Source organism: Hypomesus nipponensis, chromosome 21, assembly GCF_054491055.1.
Source record: "Hypomesus nipponensis isolate SF chromosome 21, ASM5449105v1, whole genome shotgun sequence".
Taxonomy (NCBI): Eukaryota; Metazoa; Chordata; class Actinopteri; order Osmeriformes; family Osmeridae; genus Hypomesus; species Hypomesus nipponensis.
Window position 1 is genome coordinate 12,097,742 of NC_140381.1, and position 19,779 is coordinate 12,117,520.

Below are 19,779 nucleotides of genomic sequence, written 5' to 3' on the forward strand. Positions count from 1 at the left end.
ATTAAATTACAGTTTAATGTTATTTATTTTTTAAGCGACTCAGAGGGGCCCCAAATCAATTATGCTTAGGGCCCCATAAAGGCTTGGGCCGACCCTGTAGGTATCTTTCTCTTCTTGGAGAAATATTTAAACAAACTCATCTAAAAATGCAATCAAGAATATTTTAAAACATTGCTTGGTAAATATAGTTGACAGTTATTTAATTCATTACGAAGTACCAATTTTGGGTAATTACCGATACCGGTATATTCAGTAAAAGTTTGCTAGCTTTTAGTTGTGCTAGCTAAAGTTAGTGCTAGCTGGAACATTATTTCATGATAATATGAAATATTCATAATTAGTTGGGCATGAACATCAGTAAATAATACATTGCAGCAAATGTTAATTTAAATTGTTAAATGTATCTAACTTATTGTTAGCTAGTTAAATCTACCTTTTTTAAAGTTCACCGCTGAAGTAATCCTCTGACCTGTTTGTCACTGCCTTACTGAGAACTAAGGAGAAAGTGCTTTACTGTACTCACGCTATTGTTGTCATGACTTTGCGAGGGATTGCAGGGTTCAACATAAAAAAGAAATTGCGACTGGCCCCATGGGACATGTTGAAACTTACTGTCCCCAAGGCCATTTTTACTGGCCCCCCCTCCAAAAGTTGTAATTTATCATTGTTACAACAAAACCAAAGACTTATAAATTATGTTATTCTGTTAACATGTTTAACCATTTATTAAACACATCCTGGATATAAAAAGAACAAATGAAATCACATTTCTAGTGATAAAAAATAATTAGGTAATAGTCAGCAAAACAATTGACTTCTAACTTCAAAAATGACGAGCTCTATACCCTGCTGACAGCCATCTCTGCACAACTGTCTGTCTGAAACTGAAACCTCTGGTCCCTCAATGCTAATTTATAAAAGCTTCCATTGCATTTCATCAGTATGATACTAAGTACCCAAGTCGACACCATTCTTCTGCTGCAGTTCAATATCCCGGGGGAACAAGGCGAACGTCTGTACGTCTTAATTACGTGATTTGCCGTTGTTATAAATCGTGCAATAACATGATGGGCATCTGCATTTAAATTCCTAACCAGCATGGTCAACGGCCTGGAAGATAGATTGTCAACCATCCGCTTAACTGATATGCAAACCAGGTGCTGCCTGCTAGCATGGCTGGTCAGGGATTGTTTTCGAAAATTGTCGGTGCCTGTGTAAAAAAAGATCCACTTTTGTCTGCTTTAGATGGGAACATACGACAGACGACACAGTGCATCTTAGCTCCATAAAAAAAAGTTGCTTCCATTTGAACTCATAACTCTACTTTGCTTTCATGGTCACTTTTGTCTCGCGCCAGTTCTTAAAAAATGTATCGAGATTAGAGAATTACAAAAGTGGAGAGAGAGTGGATGACAGTTTTCTATAGTTCCGTGCTCCACATTTGTAGACTCACGTAGGGATGGACGGTATAAACGGTATAGATATTTCTCATGAATTTGGCTTATGGTATGGATTTTGAGTATACCGTGCTGACCGCGGAAGAGCCTGCCAGAAATACGTTTTATCACAACCCCATTCATACCAGGGCACAGCTTAAAATTACCATATGAGATTTAATGCATATATAGCAAACAATTTACATTATATTTAGTCATTTAATGGACGCTCTTATCCAGAGCGACTTACAGTAAGTACAGGGACATTCCCCCGAGGCAAGTAGGGTGAAGTACCCAAGGACACATCGTCATTTTGACACAAACTGGCAACCTTCAGATTATTAGCCCGACTCCCTAACCGGTCAGCCACCTGACTCCCTTTAATTTACTCAAACATCATGAAATCTTCTGCATTCCCCCATCTTTATTGCACTGATGGAGCAGATTATCGTTTTCTGGCTTTATAGTTTGGTTTTAAATGACACAACTTCCAACGTTTATGGAGACGTAAACATAAATTCAGCATGGAAGAGTCAAGCCATGCAAGCAATGATGCCAGGTTGGTTAGAATTGTGAAATGTTTATTGTATATGGCGTCAGATTTGTCAAAAGTCGCGAAATACTCGCGCACAAATTTAACAACCAACAGTTGTAGCTGCGAGCGACCGCCTGGCTCTCATATGTTAACTTTGCTTGTGCAGTGAATTTTTGGTTGCTGTGCTGATTTCTGTTCGCTCAAGTCTACATGACTTTCACAATTTGGAGGCTGCAGCAGTGATAGGCTGGGATTTTAAGAAAAATAATAACTCTATATACCGTTACCGTCCGTGCTTCAGAATTATACTGTGATAAACATTTTAGGCCTTATTACCCAGCCCTCGACTCACGTCTTCGTGACTTAAACAATTTAAAATAAGCAATCATTTTATTACTGCATGCAGATGCAAATACTGAATGCAAGTGTAAACATTCTTATCTGAACTTGGAATCTTTTTTCCACAGGTAAATGTTGGTCATCCATCGGAGGTGGATGAAATCTTTGATGCCATATCCTACAGTAAAGGAGCGTCCGTGATTCGTATGCTGCACAACTACATTGGAGATGAGGTGAGAAGAGGCTTACTCACACAATCACACACCACTATTAAATTTAACACTAGAAGCGCTGACCCATGAGTCTTCAGACAGGGACATTGTTTCTGACACTTAATGGTTGCTAGATGTTGCTTCTTGCACGGAGCAAAGGCACAGTCGAAAATGAACGTGCCTTTGTCAATCTGTCATTTATCTGTGTTGTTTGTCTGTGATTATTTCCTTAGAGCGTTTGTTGTCTAATCCATTAATCATTCTGCATGTTGCGGGTTAGACTACAGTTGGTCTATAGCAGCCCAACATTATCATAATTTTATAGTTGGCTGGGTTGTTGTCCCCAGACAAAAGTATTGGGACATCATAAACATTCAATGGTCTAATTAGATCCAGTTAACTTTGCAAAACATGTCATGTTTTTTAATTTATTGTCAGGACACGGTCCAAGTATTGCAAAAAATGAGAGCCAGGTGTACTTTGTTTGGAAATACTGGGCTATAGGCTTACTTGGTGTTACCCTACATGTTGATGCATAGCCTAATTTAACAACTTTTGGAATGACAAGACAGGCAGTTTACCCTATAATGGTGCGTGTCCACTACAGCGACGCAAATCACTTTGTTGCTTGCCTTCCTACTGTGCGCCACGCTCTGGGGTGGGTCAGACCGGTGAATGCATAGTTGTAGTTCTGTAATGTCACTGTTGTAGTTTGTATAACGTCATGGCCAAGTGTGGAGAGTTGAGTTTACGTACTCACAATATTGATCAAAAATACAACTATTACACACGTTGCAAAAATCTGAACGTTGGCTAAATGTAGCATGATGTTATCTACAATACACAATAGTTCGTGCTCATTTTTGCTTTTTCGAAAGATTAAATGTTATAGTACGCGACCGGGCGCGGACGCCACTAATGATGTCCAATGCAGTCTCACAGTATCTATCAAAATACATTTACACACATGATGCAAGAAATGTAATGGCTAGCTCGGTGGCTAGATGTAGCATGATCTTATCCACTAGGCTACTCACAATACCTTTTTTGGAGTATTTTCTTCAGAGTGAAATATTAAATGTGACAGTATGCCACCGGGCACTCGGTAACCAGTCGTGTACCACCATTGGGGCTTGCTAGCTAGCAGTGCAAAGTTACGTTATGTTACAATAAATTTATTTTAAAAATCCCACCAGGAGCTCTGTACAAATACAGAGTTGTATTGAACATGGCTGGATGTGCAGCCACACAGACGATTAGTTTGTCCTCCATCTTGAAACTGTGAAAGCTAGAAAAGTTTACAATCACCAACGGTTGCTACATTACAAGAAAAACACAAACAATCCATTTGGCCGTCCCTTGCTCCTCATTTACATAAAGTTGAGAATATCTCAACTCAAATTGATTAGATCGCTTTGCGTCGCTACCCACAATGCACCACGCAAGCGTTTTGCCTGGCTCCATTGAAAATGAATGGAAAGCATTGCATCGCTGTCGTGGACACGCACACTAATATGCAGGGTATAATATCAAACTGGTTGAAAATGTGTATTTTGGTTTCATGAAGGATATTACTGTAACATTGGGGCTCCAGTTTCAAGTGTGGATGGCGGGTTACGCAAGGGCAGTAGCGCATATAAAACAAAAGTTGCATTTAAAAAATCAGCTACATCAACTAGTCCGACAGAATTTTGAATAGCCTACGTTTTGTTCTCTGTACATCTACAGAATTTCCTTTTTTGAGCTGGTAACCCATGAATGGATCTTTCAGGCTGTTTGAAAGGTGCAATCTCCCATCCCCCAGCTAATTATTGATCGCATAGTGCAGGGGTGCCCAACCAGTCGATCGCGGTCTACCAGTCGATCGCGAGCTGAGTTGCAGGCAATCGCAAGAAATGTCTCTAGTGCTATCAATATCCTCATCCCCTGCCTCGTTCCTCTTCTCGCTCCCAGAAGTTTGTCCAAACCACCGCCGCATTAAGTTAACGGGTTGGCGGGTGTTAATTTAGAACCCTGGTTGTAACTTAAGACTCGAAAGGGAAAAAATACATCATTTTCATTCAGAGTGGGAGGAGGATTTTTTGGTGTATTCGAATGCAAAGTCCATCTACCTTATCTGCAATGCAAACGTGGCTTTACCAAAGAAAGGGAATTTGGAGCGTTATTTCAAGACAGTCCACAAGAGCTACGATACAAACTTCCCAGCTAAATCACCTGTGCGGGCTGAAAGGTCCAGGAATTGAAAAGTCAGCTAACAGTCTGTTTTTACAAGGCCCAACACCAAAAGTAAGGCTGCAACCATAGCATCTTGTCGTGTTCTTGCAAAAGAAAAGACGTCTTTCAAGGATGGTGAGATTGTGAAAGCGTTCATGGAAGCCCCAGATGTGCTCTTTGCCGATTTTAAAAATCAAAAGGAGATTGTGTCTGCTATTCAGGACTTGCAGTTATCAAGAAATGTTGCTACACGGCGATGCGAGGGAATGGCAATTGAGGAATGATATTGACACGTGTTTTTCTCCAATTAGATGAATTCACTGATGCTGTGGATGTGGGTCAACTATGTGTTTTCGTTAGAAAGGTTTTTGACAACATGTGTAAAAGAAGAGCTGGGGACCATTTTGCATTTGAAAAGGAACACGAGAGTTACAGATATTCTTCAAGTTTTTATGGAATTTGTTAGAGCCGATAAGTGCCCCTCTTCAAACTCGTCTCCGTTACAACCGATGGGGCTCCCGCGATGGTTGGACGCACTGCTGGGTTCATTGGATTGTGCAAACAGTGTTAATCTTTCCCGGATTTCCTGAATTACCATTGTATAATTCACCAGCAAGGGTTGTGAGGGAAGATGTTAAATATGAAAGACGTGATGGATGTGGTTAACAAGATTGCGTGTTCTGTTCGGTCCAGGAGTCTGCAGAGGCAATTATTCCGTGCGCAGCTGGAGGAGACAGGTGCAGAACACACAGATCTGCTGCAGCACACAGACATTAAGTGGCTCAGCAGAGGTACATTTCTGGAACGGTTTTCTGAATAGTTTTTTTCTGGAACGTTCAAACCAAGCTGAATATGCATAGCTAGAAGACAGTCAGTGGCTCTTGGATACAGCCTTTCTTACCAATCTGACTGAGAAGTTCAATAACTTGAATCTAGAGCTGAAGGGTAAGGAGAAACACATGATGAACATGATCAGCTCCGTGAACACGTTTAAAAGCAAGTTACACCTGCTATCGAGCCGGTTGCAACAGTATGATCTGCGGAACTTTCCACACATGGACACAGAACTTAAGCGTCAGGGCAAAGACTGTGCGGAGCTTGAGAGTGCGCGTTATGATGATCAAGTGCAGAGCATCTTGACACAAAACAAGAACCAGAATAAGAAGCAACACTGATCAATCCACTAACTCAGGGGAGTTCCTCTCCCTCTTGATTGATTGGATCAGTACGTTTATCTTGCGCACAAATCCGTCGGCTGCTTTGGCTGAATTCCAACATACTTCTTCGTCTCCAGTAGTGGAAGAATTCTGAAGACACTGTCAGTCAAAATGCTGGATCAATATAAAGTATTTATTCAATGGCGTAAAATACTTAAAAGTACTTTGTGACCGATCCTAAAACATGTCTTATAGACTCACAACATCTGGTCATTCGGAACAACAGTTAATCAATATGTTATTCTCCACAATGGATTGTAAACAACAAAGGTCTCAACAGGAAAAGGTCAGACAGCTGCTTCATTAGCACATATTCTAAGTCTACTACTGACTCTTTCAAGAACCTCCCCCTTAGGTCCTAAATCTAAATTGAGAGGATGTAGAAAATGCCCACCCACCCCCAAGGGTCTACTGTCCCACAGGGTGGTCAGAAGCCTCAGGACAAACAAACCTTCCCTTTCATACTCCACCTTTTGACCTAACACATTTCATGTTGTCACAGCATGTGTCTAACAATAGACATAAAACCATTGTAATTCAAATCACTCTTGAAAACCACATATTCTATTACTCTCCTCTACTATTGCCTCACCTGGCACTTAGAGAGGAAACAGTCATATAAACACACACATACATTATACAGTGAATATGTTAATCTATAAATTAAATACTAAGTAATAATAAACAAGTATTTGGTGCCTAAAATATTTACACAGAGCATGGATGGCTGTTTTTGCCATAGTCTCTGAGGGTTTGTCTGTTAGACTAATCATTGTATTCTCTCTAGGATTTTAGGAAAGGAATGAATGCCTATCTTTTGAAATTTCAACATAAAAATGCATCCACAGGTAACCCAGCCAATTCTTAACCTTACTTAATATTGAATGTATCGATTATCATATTTAAGTTAACATTTGTCTCCCTGCCCTCCTCACAGAGGACTTATGGTACTGTCTGGAACAGGCGAGTGGGAAGCCTATTGCTGCTGTAATGGGCTCCTGGACCAAACAGATGGGATTTCCTATTATAGAAGTGGATCAGGAACAGGTGAGCATGTGGGTTGGTTTGTTGGTTCACTGCTTTTCCTTCCGTGGACCAATTTTGATAGGTACTTACCACTGCAAACCAGGAACACTTGGTTTGGAGATGTCTAGCCACAATACGGCCCTTGTCAGTCACTCAAATCCTTAGGCTTGCCCATTTTTCCTGCTTCTAACATATCAACTTTGATGACATTTTCACATCCCTCCCACTGACAGGTGCCACAATAACAAGATACAGTTATGGCTAATATGTTTGTGTAATATATAATCATGTAATATAGAATTATTCTGCAACATCTCTGGGTATGACACCCACCTGTCAATTGCACTACTGGTCAAAATGTTTATAAGAACAACATTTTTCCAGTTTCATTTCAATTAAATCAGTTAAAGGTCACATAATATGCTGTTTTTTGATGCTTTTATATAGGCCTTAGTGGTCCCCTAATACTGTATTTGAAGTCTCTTTCCCGAAATTCAGCCTTGGTGCATAATTATAGCCACTACGAGCAGTCCCACAATGAGCTTTCCTCAAGCTGCGCTGTTTCTATGTCTGTAGCTTTAAATGCTAATGAGGAGGAGAGAGGCGGCACCATGTGCTAATGTTTACAATGGATGTATCGCAATGGCTTGTGGCCCTGTTGCTGTAAGATGCCTCGAATTTTCCCAATTCTCATCTGATCACCCTGGTTTGCAGAGGTGCACACTCGTAGTCATTTCAATGAGGGAAAGGCGGATATCGCGGGCGCCATATCAACAGCAGAATGGTTATCCAAATAACAAAAGTGTACAACACTCGCGTTACAGCATGTGTATTCACACACATACTTGATGCTATCTACATTTACATTACCGACAGCTCAGCTGTTAGCTGCAGAGCTAATGTTACAGCCACATTCTAAGGGTAGCAAGCTCGGTAACCATATACAGTAAAGCAATAGTATAGTGTTAGTTAACTTGCTTGTCTGAGGTTTGTAGCTGGACCAAGGAGAGTTAGTACTGTTCCAGATTTTTATTTCAGCAAGGCCAGGTTTGTATTAGCACAAGTTGAGGAAAGTCGTGCTTGAAATGTTTGGCGCAGACATACACAACTTAGGGAAGTTGTGTCGGCGCATTTCCAGGGAAAATACAATTAAGACACTGGGGGCCTCGTACTAACGCTTTTGGGCCCACTTCAGGTGTATTTGTTTTGCAATTTGGGAGTAAAAGCATGGCGAGGTATGTACGAACATAGCGCACTGAGGTAAAAGCGCAGACTGCCTGTCGTGGGAACTGAAAATGGCAAATTGTGCTTTTTGTGTCATGCATATGCATTCACGGGAGGGTCAAGGGGAAAGTGGGAGTTTCCCATTAAAAGATGGGAGGGGATACGTTAAGTGCGCCTAATTATGTATTCCGCGTTATGTACAAATACCGCCTGTGAAAGCGCACATCTAAATTCTACGCTTTTTAAAAGCAGGCGTAAACCAGGATGCGCATATGCCTACTGGTGAAATGGCAGTCGTAACCCGAGCAAGACAAAGACAAAGGCCAAAGGGTTTTTTCCACAATGATCACACTTTTTGAATTGAGTATTGAGTGATCACAAAATCATTACGCGTTACAGATTAAGCAGCCATGCAATATTACAGTTACTGGGAGGAATCAAAGATCACATTGAATCTCAGACTCAGCATTCAAATTCCATTCCAGCAGTTGTTAAACTCCTCGCTACATTACAAATATTGACATCAGGATCATTTCAATGTCATTGCTGTTTCGACTTTGGTGGCTGATCCATGATAAAAAGAGAGAGGAGGCCCATTCAATTGAGCATTTAAATACTCGCAATGTACGGTATAGTGGGCGGAGAAAGCGGAGGGCGCTGATTACCCGATGTTTCGTAAATACGACATAAACTGAAGTATCACAGCGTGCACAATCTGCGGGTTGGCCATGGCTCTAATAACGCTACGTTTGCGAAAGTACATACATGAGACCCTGGGTCGTCAGAGGCTCGGATCAAGGACAGTGTTTCCGCTATGTTGATAGCCGGCCCCAGTGGCGTAACGTAGTAACGACGGGCCCAGGTGCAAGATATTATGTGGGAAAAGTTTTACATAGGAATAGATAGGGAAACACATGGTTACATTTGGCTCCCCTCCAGCCTTCTCATCTTGTTTTTTTTTCTCTTGCCTTTTCCTGCTTCCACACTTATGCTTAAAAGGCATTGCTCCACATTCAGTTGTGCTGTGCTCAATGAACTGCGTTGTCGTGACCTTCGAATTGGTGTAACTATAGCGAATTGTATCGTCACATGATCAAATAGAGACTTGACATTGGACAACAACATACTTATTACCCAGCAATCATCATAGCAATCATCATTGCTAATCACAAAATTACCAAAGAAAATAAGAACTTATTCATTTAATTGAATAGTTTTTGATAGTTTCTATACTACATGTAGTATTGCTGTCCCCGACTAAGATTTTCTTTGGTTGACCAATACTCTACTAAAACGTCTGAAAATCGACTAATCAAAATTTGAAACGCTAAAAATAAAAATAAAAACTTAAAAACATTTTCGCGATCTGACTCAATGGCAGCTGGACATGGCAGATTCAGCCGCTAATAGCCTACTAATAATAAGACTCTTATCACCAGTCCTGTTGTAACCGAATGCCGATGGTATTTAGTATCTCTTTCAATGTACTACAAATAATAAAATATTGTTTGTTTAACATGCAAATCATCAGAGCGCGCATATCACTGCCTGAACTTGCAGCATGCAAACTTGTTTAGAAGCTGAGTGAGGAACGGTACAACAGAGAAATATTTTGTTGTCTTGGCCGGAGAAGATAATGTCATTCGATTTGGATGTGATTCTTATAATAGGCATATTCATTTTTCAACCCAGCGCGTTAGCATGAGCGAAGTAGGGCTAGGCCAACTTAAGTTTTTCAGGTGGTAGGCTACATCATATTCAACGTCGAACTATGAAAAATAAACCGTTGTTGGCAGAGTTTGCATTCAACGTTTTTCGAGTCACCCGGTACTTTGTAAATGCAAATGTAGGCTACTTGAATGATTTCGGTATGAATTGCGACTTTCCCCCAAAAATAATAACCATGACTGAGATAAGTTTGCCTTTTTAGGTGTATAAATAGCTTTGACACTACCTTTAGATTATTAACAACGCATATTTGAACATAAGTATATCCAGAGAGTACAGCGCTGTACTGAGGGAGGGCCTGTCGTGCGACGGTACTTGGAGGGGGGGCCAGTCGAGTGACGCGTGTATGTCTTTAGGCCCGGCTATGGGCCCCAACACCCCACGGGCCCAGGTGCAGCCTCACCTGCTTCACCCCCTATAGTTACGAAATAAGGCTGTACAAAATTTTAGGCCGCCTATCAGCCGTGATTGTTAAAGTGCATGTTGGAGAAAAGCATGGACACGCGCTTCACAGCGCAGTTGAGATTGCGTGTGTGCGTCCTTAGAACTAAGTCGTATAACTTATGTTGTCAGTTCATTTAAGCCTGTCTTTGTATTAATCTATAGTTTTTCAATTTAAACTAGAGAGCATACCATTTCTGTGGAAATTGTGAGGGTGTGCTTGCGGCTGCCCCTAGCATGGCTGCCAGCCCAACTTAGTCCCGCCCACAAAAAATGTGGTCGGGAAGTTTGGCCTGGAGGGGCTCGTATTGGGGACAAACTATGTCCGGACCAGGAGCTGGTCGGACCAATGAAATTGTCAGGGAGGGCTTATACGATGATGGACAGATGATCAACAGTAGCGTAATCAACAACGTCACAAAAGAGCGCTTGGGTTGAATTTGTTTTCAACAAACAACATATTACTCTGGTCTATCCAATTGAGCGAAGAGGCATTTGTTTTACAAGTTCGGTTGAAACACGCCCCATACCATAGTCACAGCCCAACGGAGAGTTATCAGACTCATATTCTGACGAGAATTATGAGTATGACAACGTCAGTCTAGGCTGCCCATAGTCTCCTGGTGTTTACATATTTCAAAAAGCATTGAAGTGTATGACTGCAATTCTGACCATTATGTTCCCTTGATAATAATTTTGTCAAAATGACATATCACTCAGATGAAGGAGTGGGGTTACTAGTTGGTTGGAAGAGAAGGAGGCCAAATGTAGCTCATGAAGATGCAGCGCCATACGAAACTTGGAAAGTAAATTGTAATCGGACATAAACAACTTTATTGTTGCCCAACAAGAGGAAGACACAGCATCTGCTTCTTCAACTCCTTAATCCTCTCGAGGCAACTGCACCTGGTTATGAAGTTGTAGGCTATGGGACGTCTAATATTGCAATTGTGTAATTATGTGTAGGACCGTGTTTCTCAAGTGGTAGGACATATTGATTCATAAAAGCATCTAAATGTAGCCTGGCTGACAGCCCAACTTATCCCCCGCCCACAAAAACATTTGGTTTTGGGTCTGGAGGGGCTCGATTGCGGAAAAACTATATCCGAACAGGAGCTCTTCGGACCAATTAAATTGTCAGGTCGGGCTTTATACGATGATGGACAGATGATCAACAGTAACGTAATCAACAACGTCATCAAAGAGCGCTTGGGTTGAATTTGTTTTCAACAAACAACATATTACGTTGCTCTGATTGGTTGTAGGTCTATCCAATTGAGTTAAGAGGCATTTGTTTTACGAGCTCGGTTGACACACGCCCCATAGTCACAGCCCAACGGAGAGTTTTCAGACTCATATTCTGACTATAATTATGAGTATGACAATGTCCGGCTAATCTAAATGTAGCAACGTCAATATATTCATGTTTTCTGTTATTTTAAAGCAAGCTCAGAGACGTATGAATGTACAGTTGCTTGCTATATAGAGTCGCCTACCGGACACCGTGAGCCATGTAGCCTATGTGATGCAGCTTTTTATGACACACTTCAAAGATGTAAAGATGGTACCATTTAACTCTGTAAGACCCCATGGTTGTAAAATTACAACGGCACTTTTAACGGTCTAATTGCTTTTTCTTTTACATTTTGGGTGGCTCTTAAAAAAGCCTTTGTAACCTTTGTGTGCTGTGGCTAGCACAGGAGTCGTCAGAGACCGTCTTGGATGTTTCCCAAGAACACATTGTTTCCAACGTGATCGAGGTGGACACCGTCGACACAAAACCGTGTCGTATATGGGGGTGTTGAATGCTCCCCATCCCACGGTCGGCCAGGAAGCTAGACACCGCTGCGTTGACTCGACGTCTTGCCCTGTCGATACCAGAAGCGCTGGCGCTCCTCTGATACCCCCAGACGCAGCGTTCCAGGATATCCGAAAACACCAGCGGAGTGTTTGGGAACATCTCCATGATGGCCCCCAGGTCTCGCTTCATCGCCTCGTCAGGTCTAGCCCGGTCACTTGGCTGAGGTTGTTTCCCCCGACGTGGAGCACCATTATGTACGGGCTGGGAAGCATGCCACGCTTCTCACAAAGCTTAGGCACAAGGTCTGCCCACCTCATGCCCCTCAACCCTACCCATTCAATATGGCACTCCAGTGCAAGGTCGGGGTACAGTCCGACCTCCTCCGTGTGCCACGCAAGCCAGTAGACCATCAAGCTGCCAACGATCCAGACGTGGGGACGACTTTGGTTTTCCATGGTGTAGGGCTGCCGCGATTCGTCGCTGAAAATGCGTCAACATCAATATTTTAAATCAACGCATATTTTAAAACAATTTTTTAAAAATAAATACAAAAAACGCTTCAATTCATTATAACAAGTGTTCTTCTTCAATATCACATCGTAATTGGTGCTTGCATGACGTCAGTCGTTGTTGGCTCAAGTCATTGGTCGGCTCCAGTCAACGCTCAAATATCATGGCAGATGCAGAGTCCGACTTGGTTCCGAAACCCGAGTCCTCAAATACCCAAGGCTTCAAATGTATGGGAATACTTCGACTTAAGGCTATCACCAAACAATAAGGTGGTTTGTACACTGTGCAAAGTTTCAATGGCTTACCACAGCAGCACTTGCGCTATGCACAAGCACCTGAAAAGAAAACATACAGGTGCAAAAAAGGCAAAACCACCATTGTCTGGTGTTGTCTATTCATGTTTATAAGGGATAGCCTTTTTAATCTATGTTGTCATTGTAGCTGCTAAATACACGCATTATTAAAGCTATAAAGTTGTCTGCCTGCTACCTTAGAGTTTCCATTGAATAAATGTTTAGGTAGGTTAGAATCGGGGTTTATTCTACGTTGGTCGATAAGATGGCTCTCTAGGTTAGCTCTTGCTATTTAGCTAACTTGTTAACCGTAACCATGACGCTTTGCTAGGACAATGGAGGCGTATGAAGTGATTTAAAGACTTAAGCCCTACTCCGGCTCTAGAGTCTGGTAAATGTAGACTACCTGGTTCTTAGATAATTGGCGAATATCGCTATCTAATCATTACCGAACTGGCATAAGCACCAGCCCAGAACCAGCACCTTGGAATGTATGTATGTTGTATGTATGTTGGGATATGTTATGTACCTTATCTAAATATTTTAATTAACGTTGGAGTTGATAGTTTAAACCTACAGTTTTGTTTAAAAATTTTTTTTTTTTTAAATTGTACACATTTTTTGGGGGGGAGGAAAATGAATCGTTTAGATTAATCGACTAATCGATAAAATAGTCTACAGATTAATCGAAAGAAAAAGTCGTTAGTGGCAGCCCTACCATGGTGTGATATGATCCAACATATGGAAGCAAATCGTGACCAAAAATCAAATGAAAATGCATTTCCAGAAATGCATTTTCATTTTAAGAATGTGGCTGCATTATTTGACTCATAAATTAAAACTAGTAATCAATCATCCTATTTGCATTTGCATTTTTCTTCTTCAAGACTGCACATTTTATGCCATATTCAAAAAGAAAACAGAGCGGACATTGCATTTTATTTTTTGTGTTCTGCCCGCAAAGAACTGCCCACAATTTGAAAATGAAAAAGCATTCTGAGCGGCGCAGCAGAGTGACGTCAGTAGCCACTCTTCTTCAGCTCCCTGCTGACCGAGCTACCCATCTTCACTTACCCATCTTCATTATGCAAGATAGATGAGCCTAGTTAGAGAAGGATTTAGCAGTTGTATAATTACCTTAGCCTATTTTTTAAAAATAATTTTCAGAGTAACCTCAAACCTTTCTTTAGTTTCTTTGACCATACATTTTCTTTGAGGGCTTAGTGGTCTCGGTTTAACATCATTATTTATGCGACATCATTAGCCTATTTATAGCGAAGAAGCCTACTGGACACGGTTAGCTCGCAATGTAGCCTATAAAGAATGCTCCTGCAACAAACTTGTTACTTAGTAACAATTAACCAGCTAGCTAGACCATATGCTAGACGCCCAGCAGAAGTATGTAGCTAACAAAGAATGCTCGTGCAACAAAGTTGTTACTTCCCATGCAAGAGGGAATGGTGATCAGCAACCTCATAGTTGAATCAAAACGAAGACATTTGGCAGACTGGTGTAACAATTGACCTAATCTCTGTGACTTAACATTTATTGTAAGTTTTTCCCTCCTTGTGATATTTTCAGGCATTTAGCCTTCTCATATTGCATTCATTCATTAATAAAGAATCCCCTTTGAAGCTTATTTTAACAACAACGTTACCAGCAGTAGCTATCTCAGATAGAATCGCGATTCAAATTGTACCATCTGCTAACTAAAAATATGCCCTTAAAAACGTAAATAAGCTTGACATTTATTTAGGGGAAATTCACTCATTCATAAAAATGTCAGTGGTTGCGATCATTGTCAGTAACGAGGCAAAATGCAATATAGCTCTGCTGTGTAGAGAAGCTGCCCCGGTAAATTGTAGGCTTCTACTACTACTAGACTGTCTTGGTAGCTATTGCGTTAGTTGAATTCGATTTAACGTTATTTCCATTGTACGGTCTAGGCTGAAATTAATTATTTTCATGAACAGCTTGACAAGGTTTAGGCTGTGGCAATGGAGTTCAGGTTAGTGGTCACAAGTTAGTTTCACCTATTGATATAGACTTTTGATTTAAGTAAGGGGAGTGCCAAACGTGCCCCCATTTGACTTCCTACAGTACTGTAAACAGCTGTGGAGATGTTTTTGTTAGCCCACAGTACTAGACTAGGCTACAGCGTTGCAGTGAGCTACACTGGTTTGAAACTACAGGTAATTATAATTTCACCCACAAATCGTTTACTTGTAATGTAATGTCATAATAAATCCTATAAAAAAATGTATTTGTGAGGAATGTTTATTTTAACGATTGAAAACAGATGCATCATAGACCGCTGTAGTATGTGTTGCCCGGGCAACAGAGGCTAATGTCATGATGCTAATGCTTCAGTGAAATAGTAGACTACTGTTTCCGAAAGTAGATGTACTTCCTCAATAATATTACCTTATATTGTACATTATACATCACAATTGTGTGTCATATCACAAATTAAAAGGAGCAAATAGTTATCACCCAGGCCTCTTTGCTTGTGGCATTTCTGCAGCTGCCTTGCAGTAAAGCAGTTAGCCTAGCCATCTCCCAGAAGTTAACAAGCTGCTAAACTAATGTTCTGCTAGAGATAGTCACGCGAGTTTTTGTGACGTTAGTGATGTTAGTGGCGTCAGTGACTGTGGCTAGCAAGTTAGCCACCGTTAGCTTCACTTTTCGCCACAAAAACGTAATTCCTACTAAACCGTGCAACGGAACATAAATCCCAATACAAGCAACTCAATTTCTACCAAGACAAAACTTTTGACACCTAGGTTGTCTATGTAGTCCAAATATTGACTGAGTTTTAGGAGTGTGAAGAGAAACAATAATATATATGAGAGATAACAAAGGTTGTGCTCTTGCCGAAGGCAAACACACCCAATTACGTTAACTGGTGATTTTCGTTGTTTTTATTCTTTCCCACTAGCGGAATTTGCACGTCTGCTGATTCAATAGCGATTGCTGCCCTTGCTCACGTTGGTATTTAAGTGCATTATTATGCTGAAGTAGTTTTAATTAATAAATAGTGTGAATATTGTTATTATTTGCTACAGAATGCTTAGGCTATCAAGATCAAATAAAGCCGACATTGTACATGCTTCTGAGTGGCCTACCTTAATCATAGGCTAGGCCACTGACCATTTACAAAAGGTTGTTACGTCAATTATTATTTGGCAGCATTTATGCCATTTAGAACATACTTTATGAGTGTAAGGTGTCTTTAAGTAGGCTAACTTTATTTCTTATGAGGAAATAGAACGCTAGTTTGCTTTCCTTTGTACATCCAAACTGAGCAAATGTAATGCTTTGTTCGTTTGCAAGCCATGATGTCTCTCAAGGATTAAAAACACTTGCACTGTCATAGTTTAGTTTCTCATGGGCGGGCCAGATTATCTGGGTGGGCAAAGCAGAGAGAGCGGAGGTAACCTTCCTCCTTGTGACGTCACAAGGAGGAGATTTTCAAACTGAGCGTTTGAGCTTTCATTTTCTCATAGGAGGAGAAGAATATCCAGGGCTTTGGTGTACACCTATCAAAATTTCTAGCCACTGGGGGACCAAAAGCAGGCTTGGGGAACTCATATTAATGTTAAATAACCTCCAAAAGTTTTCCTGTAATTTTCATGTCATCACTATACAACAGGTAATTGAACTTGTCTTGATCAAGGGAATCCAATGGTACCTCATTTTTGAAAATCAGTCATACGGTTCAAAAGTTGCGTTTTGACCCATTGGTGAACTTTGACCCATTGGTGGTGCTAGAGTGGTCTAATGGGAGACATGAAACTTGGTGTAGGTATAGAAGGAACTGTCCTTAATGAGTGTGCCAAATTTCACAAAAAGTTATTGAAGGGTTCTAGGGGCTGCCTTTGACTTCCATGGTACAAGAATAAAAAAAACTAGAAAGGTACATTTCCTGAAGAAAATGTGTGTGTTTGCTGAGAACAGTTGAAAAGATGAATAGTAAAGGTTTTTAAAAGTTTGTAAAAGATGTGCTTTAAAAACAAAATGTTGAAAAACTGTTAAGTATGTCTGTCATTGTTATGCATTGCTATATTTTCAAGCTGTTGAAAATTGAGAAAACAGTGATGAAAAGAGTATCTTATTTATTTGCATACAATTAAAAGGGTTAAAAGTATTAAAGAATGAAAGACTGAGAAACAGAAAAAAGTTTGAAGTTAGAAAAATGAGCAAATATAGACAAGTATGGCAACGACGTTATCCACAAGTACATGCGACAACGTTGGCAACTTATCCAGTAGTAAATGTCAAATGACAAGTATGTCAAAGTAATAGACGCTGTGCAAACCACTTCCGGCGGAAATGAATTGCATATGTGTAGTTATGGCGGCCCCCTGGTTTTGGCGCGTAAACTTGTCTATAGTGAAGAAGATTATATTGCATACCAGTTATCAATATCATAGCAGACAAAAGTGTGTCAGCAGTATGAAGGTGAAAAAAGTGTTGCTTTGAGGTGTCTGTCATTGTTATGCATTGCAATATTTTCTTACGGTTGACAAAGGAGAAAAAAGAATGAAATGAAAAGGGTATCTTATTTAATTTCATAAATTTTAAAGCGTCATGTTAGAGCTCAATGCTCTTAAGACAGTCACCTGCATTACTCCCTCACCAAGAAAGCACAACAGAAGATGTACTTCATACGGCAGCTGAAGAAATTCAACCTGCCAAAGACAATGATGGTGCACTTCTACTTCCATGTCTGTTTGAAGTTTATTGGCGAATAAAATGCATTCTGATTCTGAAAAGTATGTATTCTACAGATCTGTAACAAATTTCAAGTCGATTGGATCTATGGTGGATTAAATCAAGCATTCTGATTGGTTTAGAGCAGGGGTGACCAACCCTGGTCCTTGAGAGCCTCAGTCCTGCATGTTTTAGAGGGATGCAAACGGCGCGCTTTTCGGCGCCTCCCTCTTTTTTCACGTCAGTTTGGGTGACTTGTGTGAATCGTGCAGATCCGAAGAGTTTTTTTTAAGGGGGGGGGTGTCTGATTATAATTGCACCAACAGTAATTCTGGATTGCCTCCACCAAACAAGTAAATAGGAAATAAGCAAATCAGCAGTATGTGCGCAAGCCTACTCGTGTGTCTTCTTGCTGCGTATCTTTTACTGTCTATGGCGAGGTGACTCAATAGGCAGATCCGGACCGAGACGCAATACAAGCAAGTTTTCATTGGTGCGTGTCCAATGTAAAGCTCCATCAGGAGCTGTAATAACTGTAATCACCATGACAACTCACTCACTCAACATTGGCCGCAACCTTTGTGGGTCACGCAGGTCGTGTGTGTCATTGGCAACAACGCAGGCTCATCAATTTGGCTAGCAATGGCTAGCAATTTCGTCAACAAATACCAAGAAATAGGTTGCAGCAGTTTGTCTTTTGACTGCACTTGCAAAATCCGCTAATAGGACTGAGCTCGAATAGCTTCGGCGACTTTTTATAGTACAAAATCCAGACATCCCGAAATGCAGAAACTCATTTCCGGGAGATAATTGCAGCATTTATCCAGTGACCGTATAGTTTTGAAGCACCCAAAAAACTGTTCAAAGCAGCCCCATTCAAGTCCCTGGATGCTGGGCTTCAGAGAAATGCACTGTGACGCTATGGGAAAGTATGAGAAGGAAATCGAGTCAGTCGACCTGCTACTATAATGTATCTGATTCTGAACGAACTCGTCTTCGAGATGAACGTGTTCTAACACATTCAAAATGTTAACACAATAGTAAATATTTGACCATAAATTTTTTTGACATTTTAGGGGAAGCCGAGTTTCCCTTGCAGTCTTAAAGAAATCGCCTACTGTCATGGATTTTATTGGGAAGGTGACCATACACAGCTTGTGGCAAGTAGAATAAACTACCTCTCAAAAGTAAGACCCTACAGGCCTTGTCCTCCATTGATCCTGTGGTGAGGGGCCATTCCCAGGCTACTCAGCTGAAGGAGTTGGCTTGGATCATCAACATTTAGTGCCCTTAGGTGGCCAGGAAGAAGAGGAAGGAGTAAAACCAGAAGAAGTGCTAGATAGTTTAATAAGAGTTTATGTATCGGAATAAAAAATGAAATAGAATATTCCAAATAAATGTTGGTGTATTTTGATCTTCAGAATGTCATTTTACTCAATATGCATGTAGGGGTGGGCCAGGGATGTCAGGGGGTTGGTGGCAAAGTAAGGATATGGATATTTGCTGCGGGGCGAGGGCTGGAATTACTTCTCTCTTTTTTGACCATACATGTGTTTGCATCCCTGGTTTTAGATGTTCCCCTGCTCCAGCACACTTGATTCAAATGAACGGTCATTCTCAGGCTTGGATAACGACCATTCATTTGAATCAGGTGTGCTGGAGCAGGGAAACATCTAAAACATGCAGGACTGAGGCTCTCGAGGACCAGGGTTGGCCACCCCTGGTTTAGATTGAGTCACGGGGTGTGCTTTATTGAGCATAAAGTACTGTACGCCTTTTTACATTTACCTTAAAAGGGGAGTGTTCCATATTATTGCGCACTCAAAATAACTAAAAGGTTGCCGAAGAAAAAGACCGTTTACTAGTACTGGGGCCCGTTCGTCGTAAGGGTTGAAGCTAAGTTAATCATTTGTCCCTTTAGCCCGTTAACATTAACGAGCTAACTTAGAACCGCAAATATCGGTTTGTCGACGGCTGATCCGCATCCAAATCATGTGGTTAATTTCAATCAGGCTAAACTTATCAGGGCAAGTGCACGAGCACGTCCTACTTCAAAAGGCAGGAAAGGTCGATCACCAAAACCGTGATTT

At 41.0% G+C, this 19,779-nt stretch overlaps 1 protein-coding gene across 4 annotated transcripts in view; it reads left to right on the forward strand.

Annotated features, from left to right (window-relative positions):
• npepps (aminopeptidase puromycin sensitive) overlaps positions 1-19,779 on the forward strand; it is a 197,873-nt gene that overhangs the window by 62,408 nt on the left and 115,686 nt on the right. For all 4 annotated transcript variants that reach the window (XM_084684883.1, XM_084684885.1, XM_084684884.1 and 1 more), the window contains exons 11-13: positions 2,439-2,543; positions 6,741-6,801; positions 6,891-7,000. In XM_084684883.1, the coding sequence (XP_084541009.1) occupies positions 2,439-2,543; positions 6,741-6,801; positions 6,891-7,000 (276 nt within the window). The remainder of the gene's footprint in view (positions 1-2,438; positions 2,544-6,740; positions 6,802-6,890; positions 7,001-19,779) is intronic.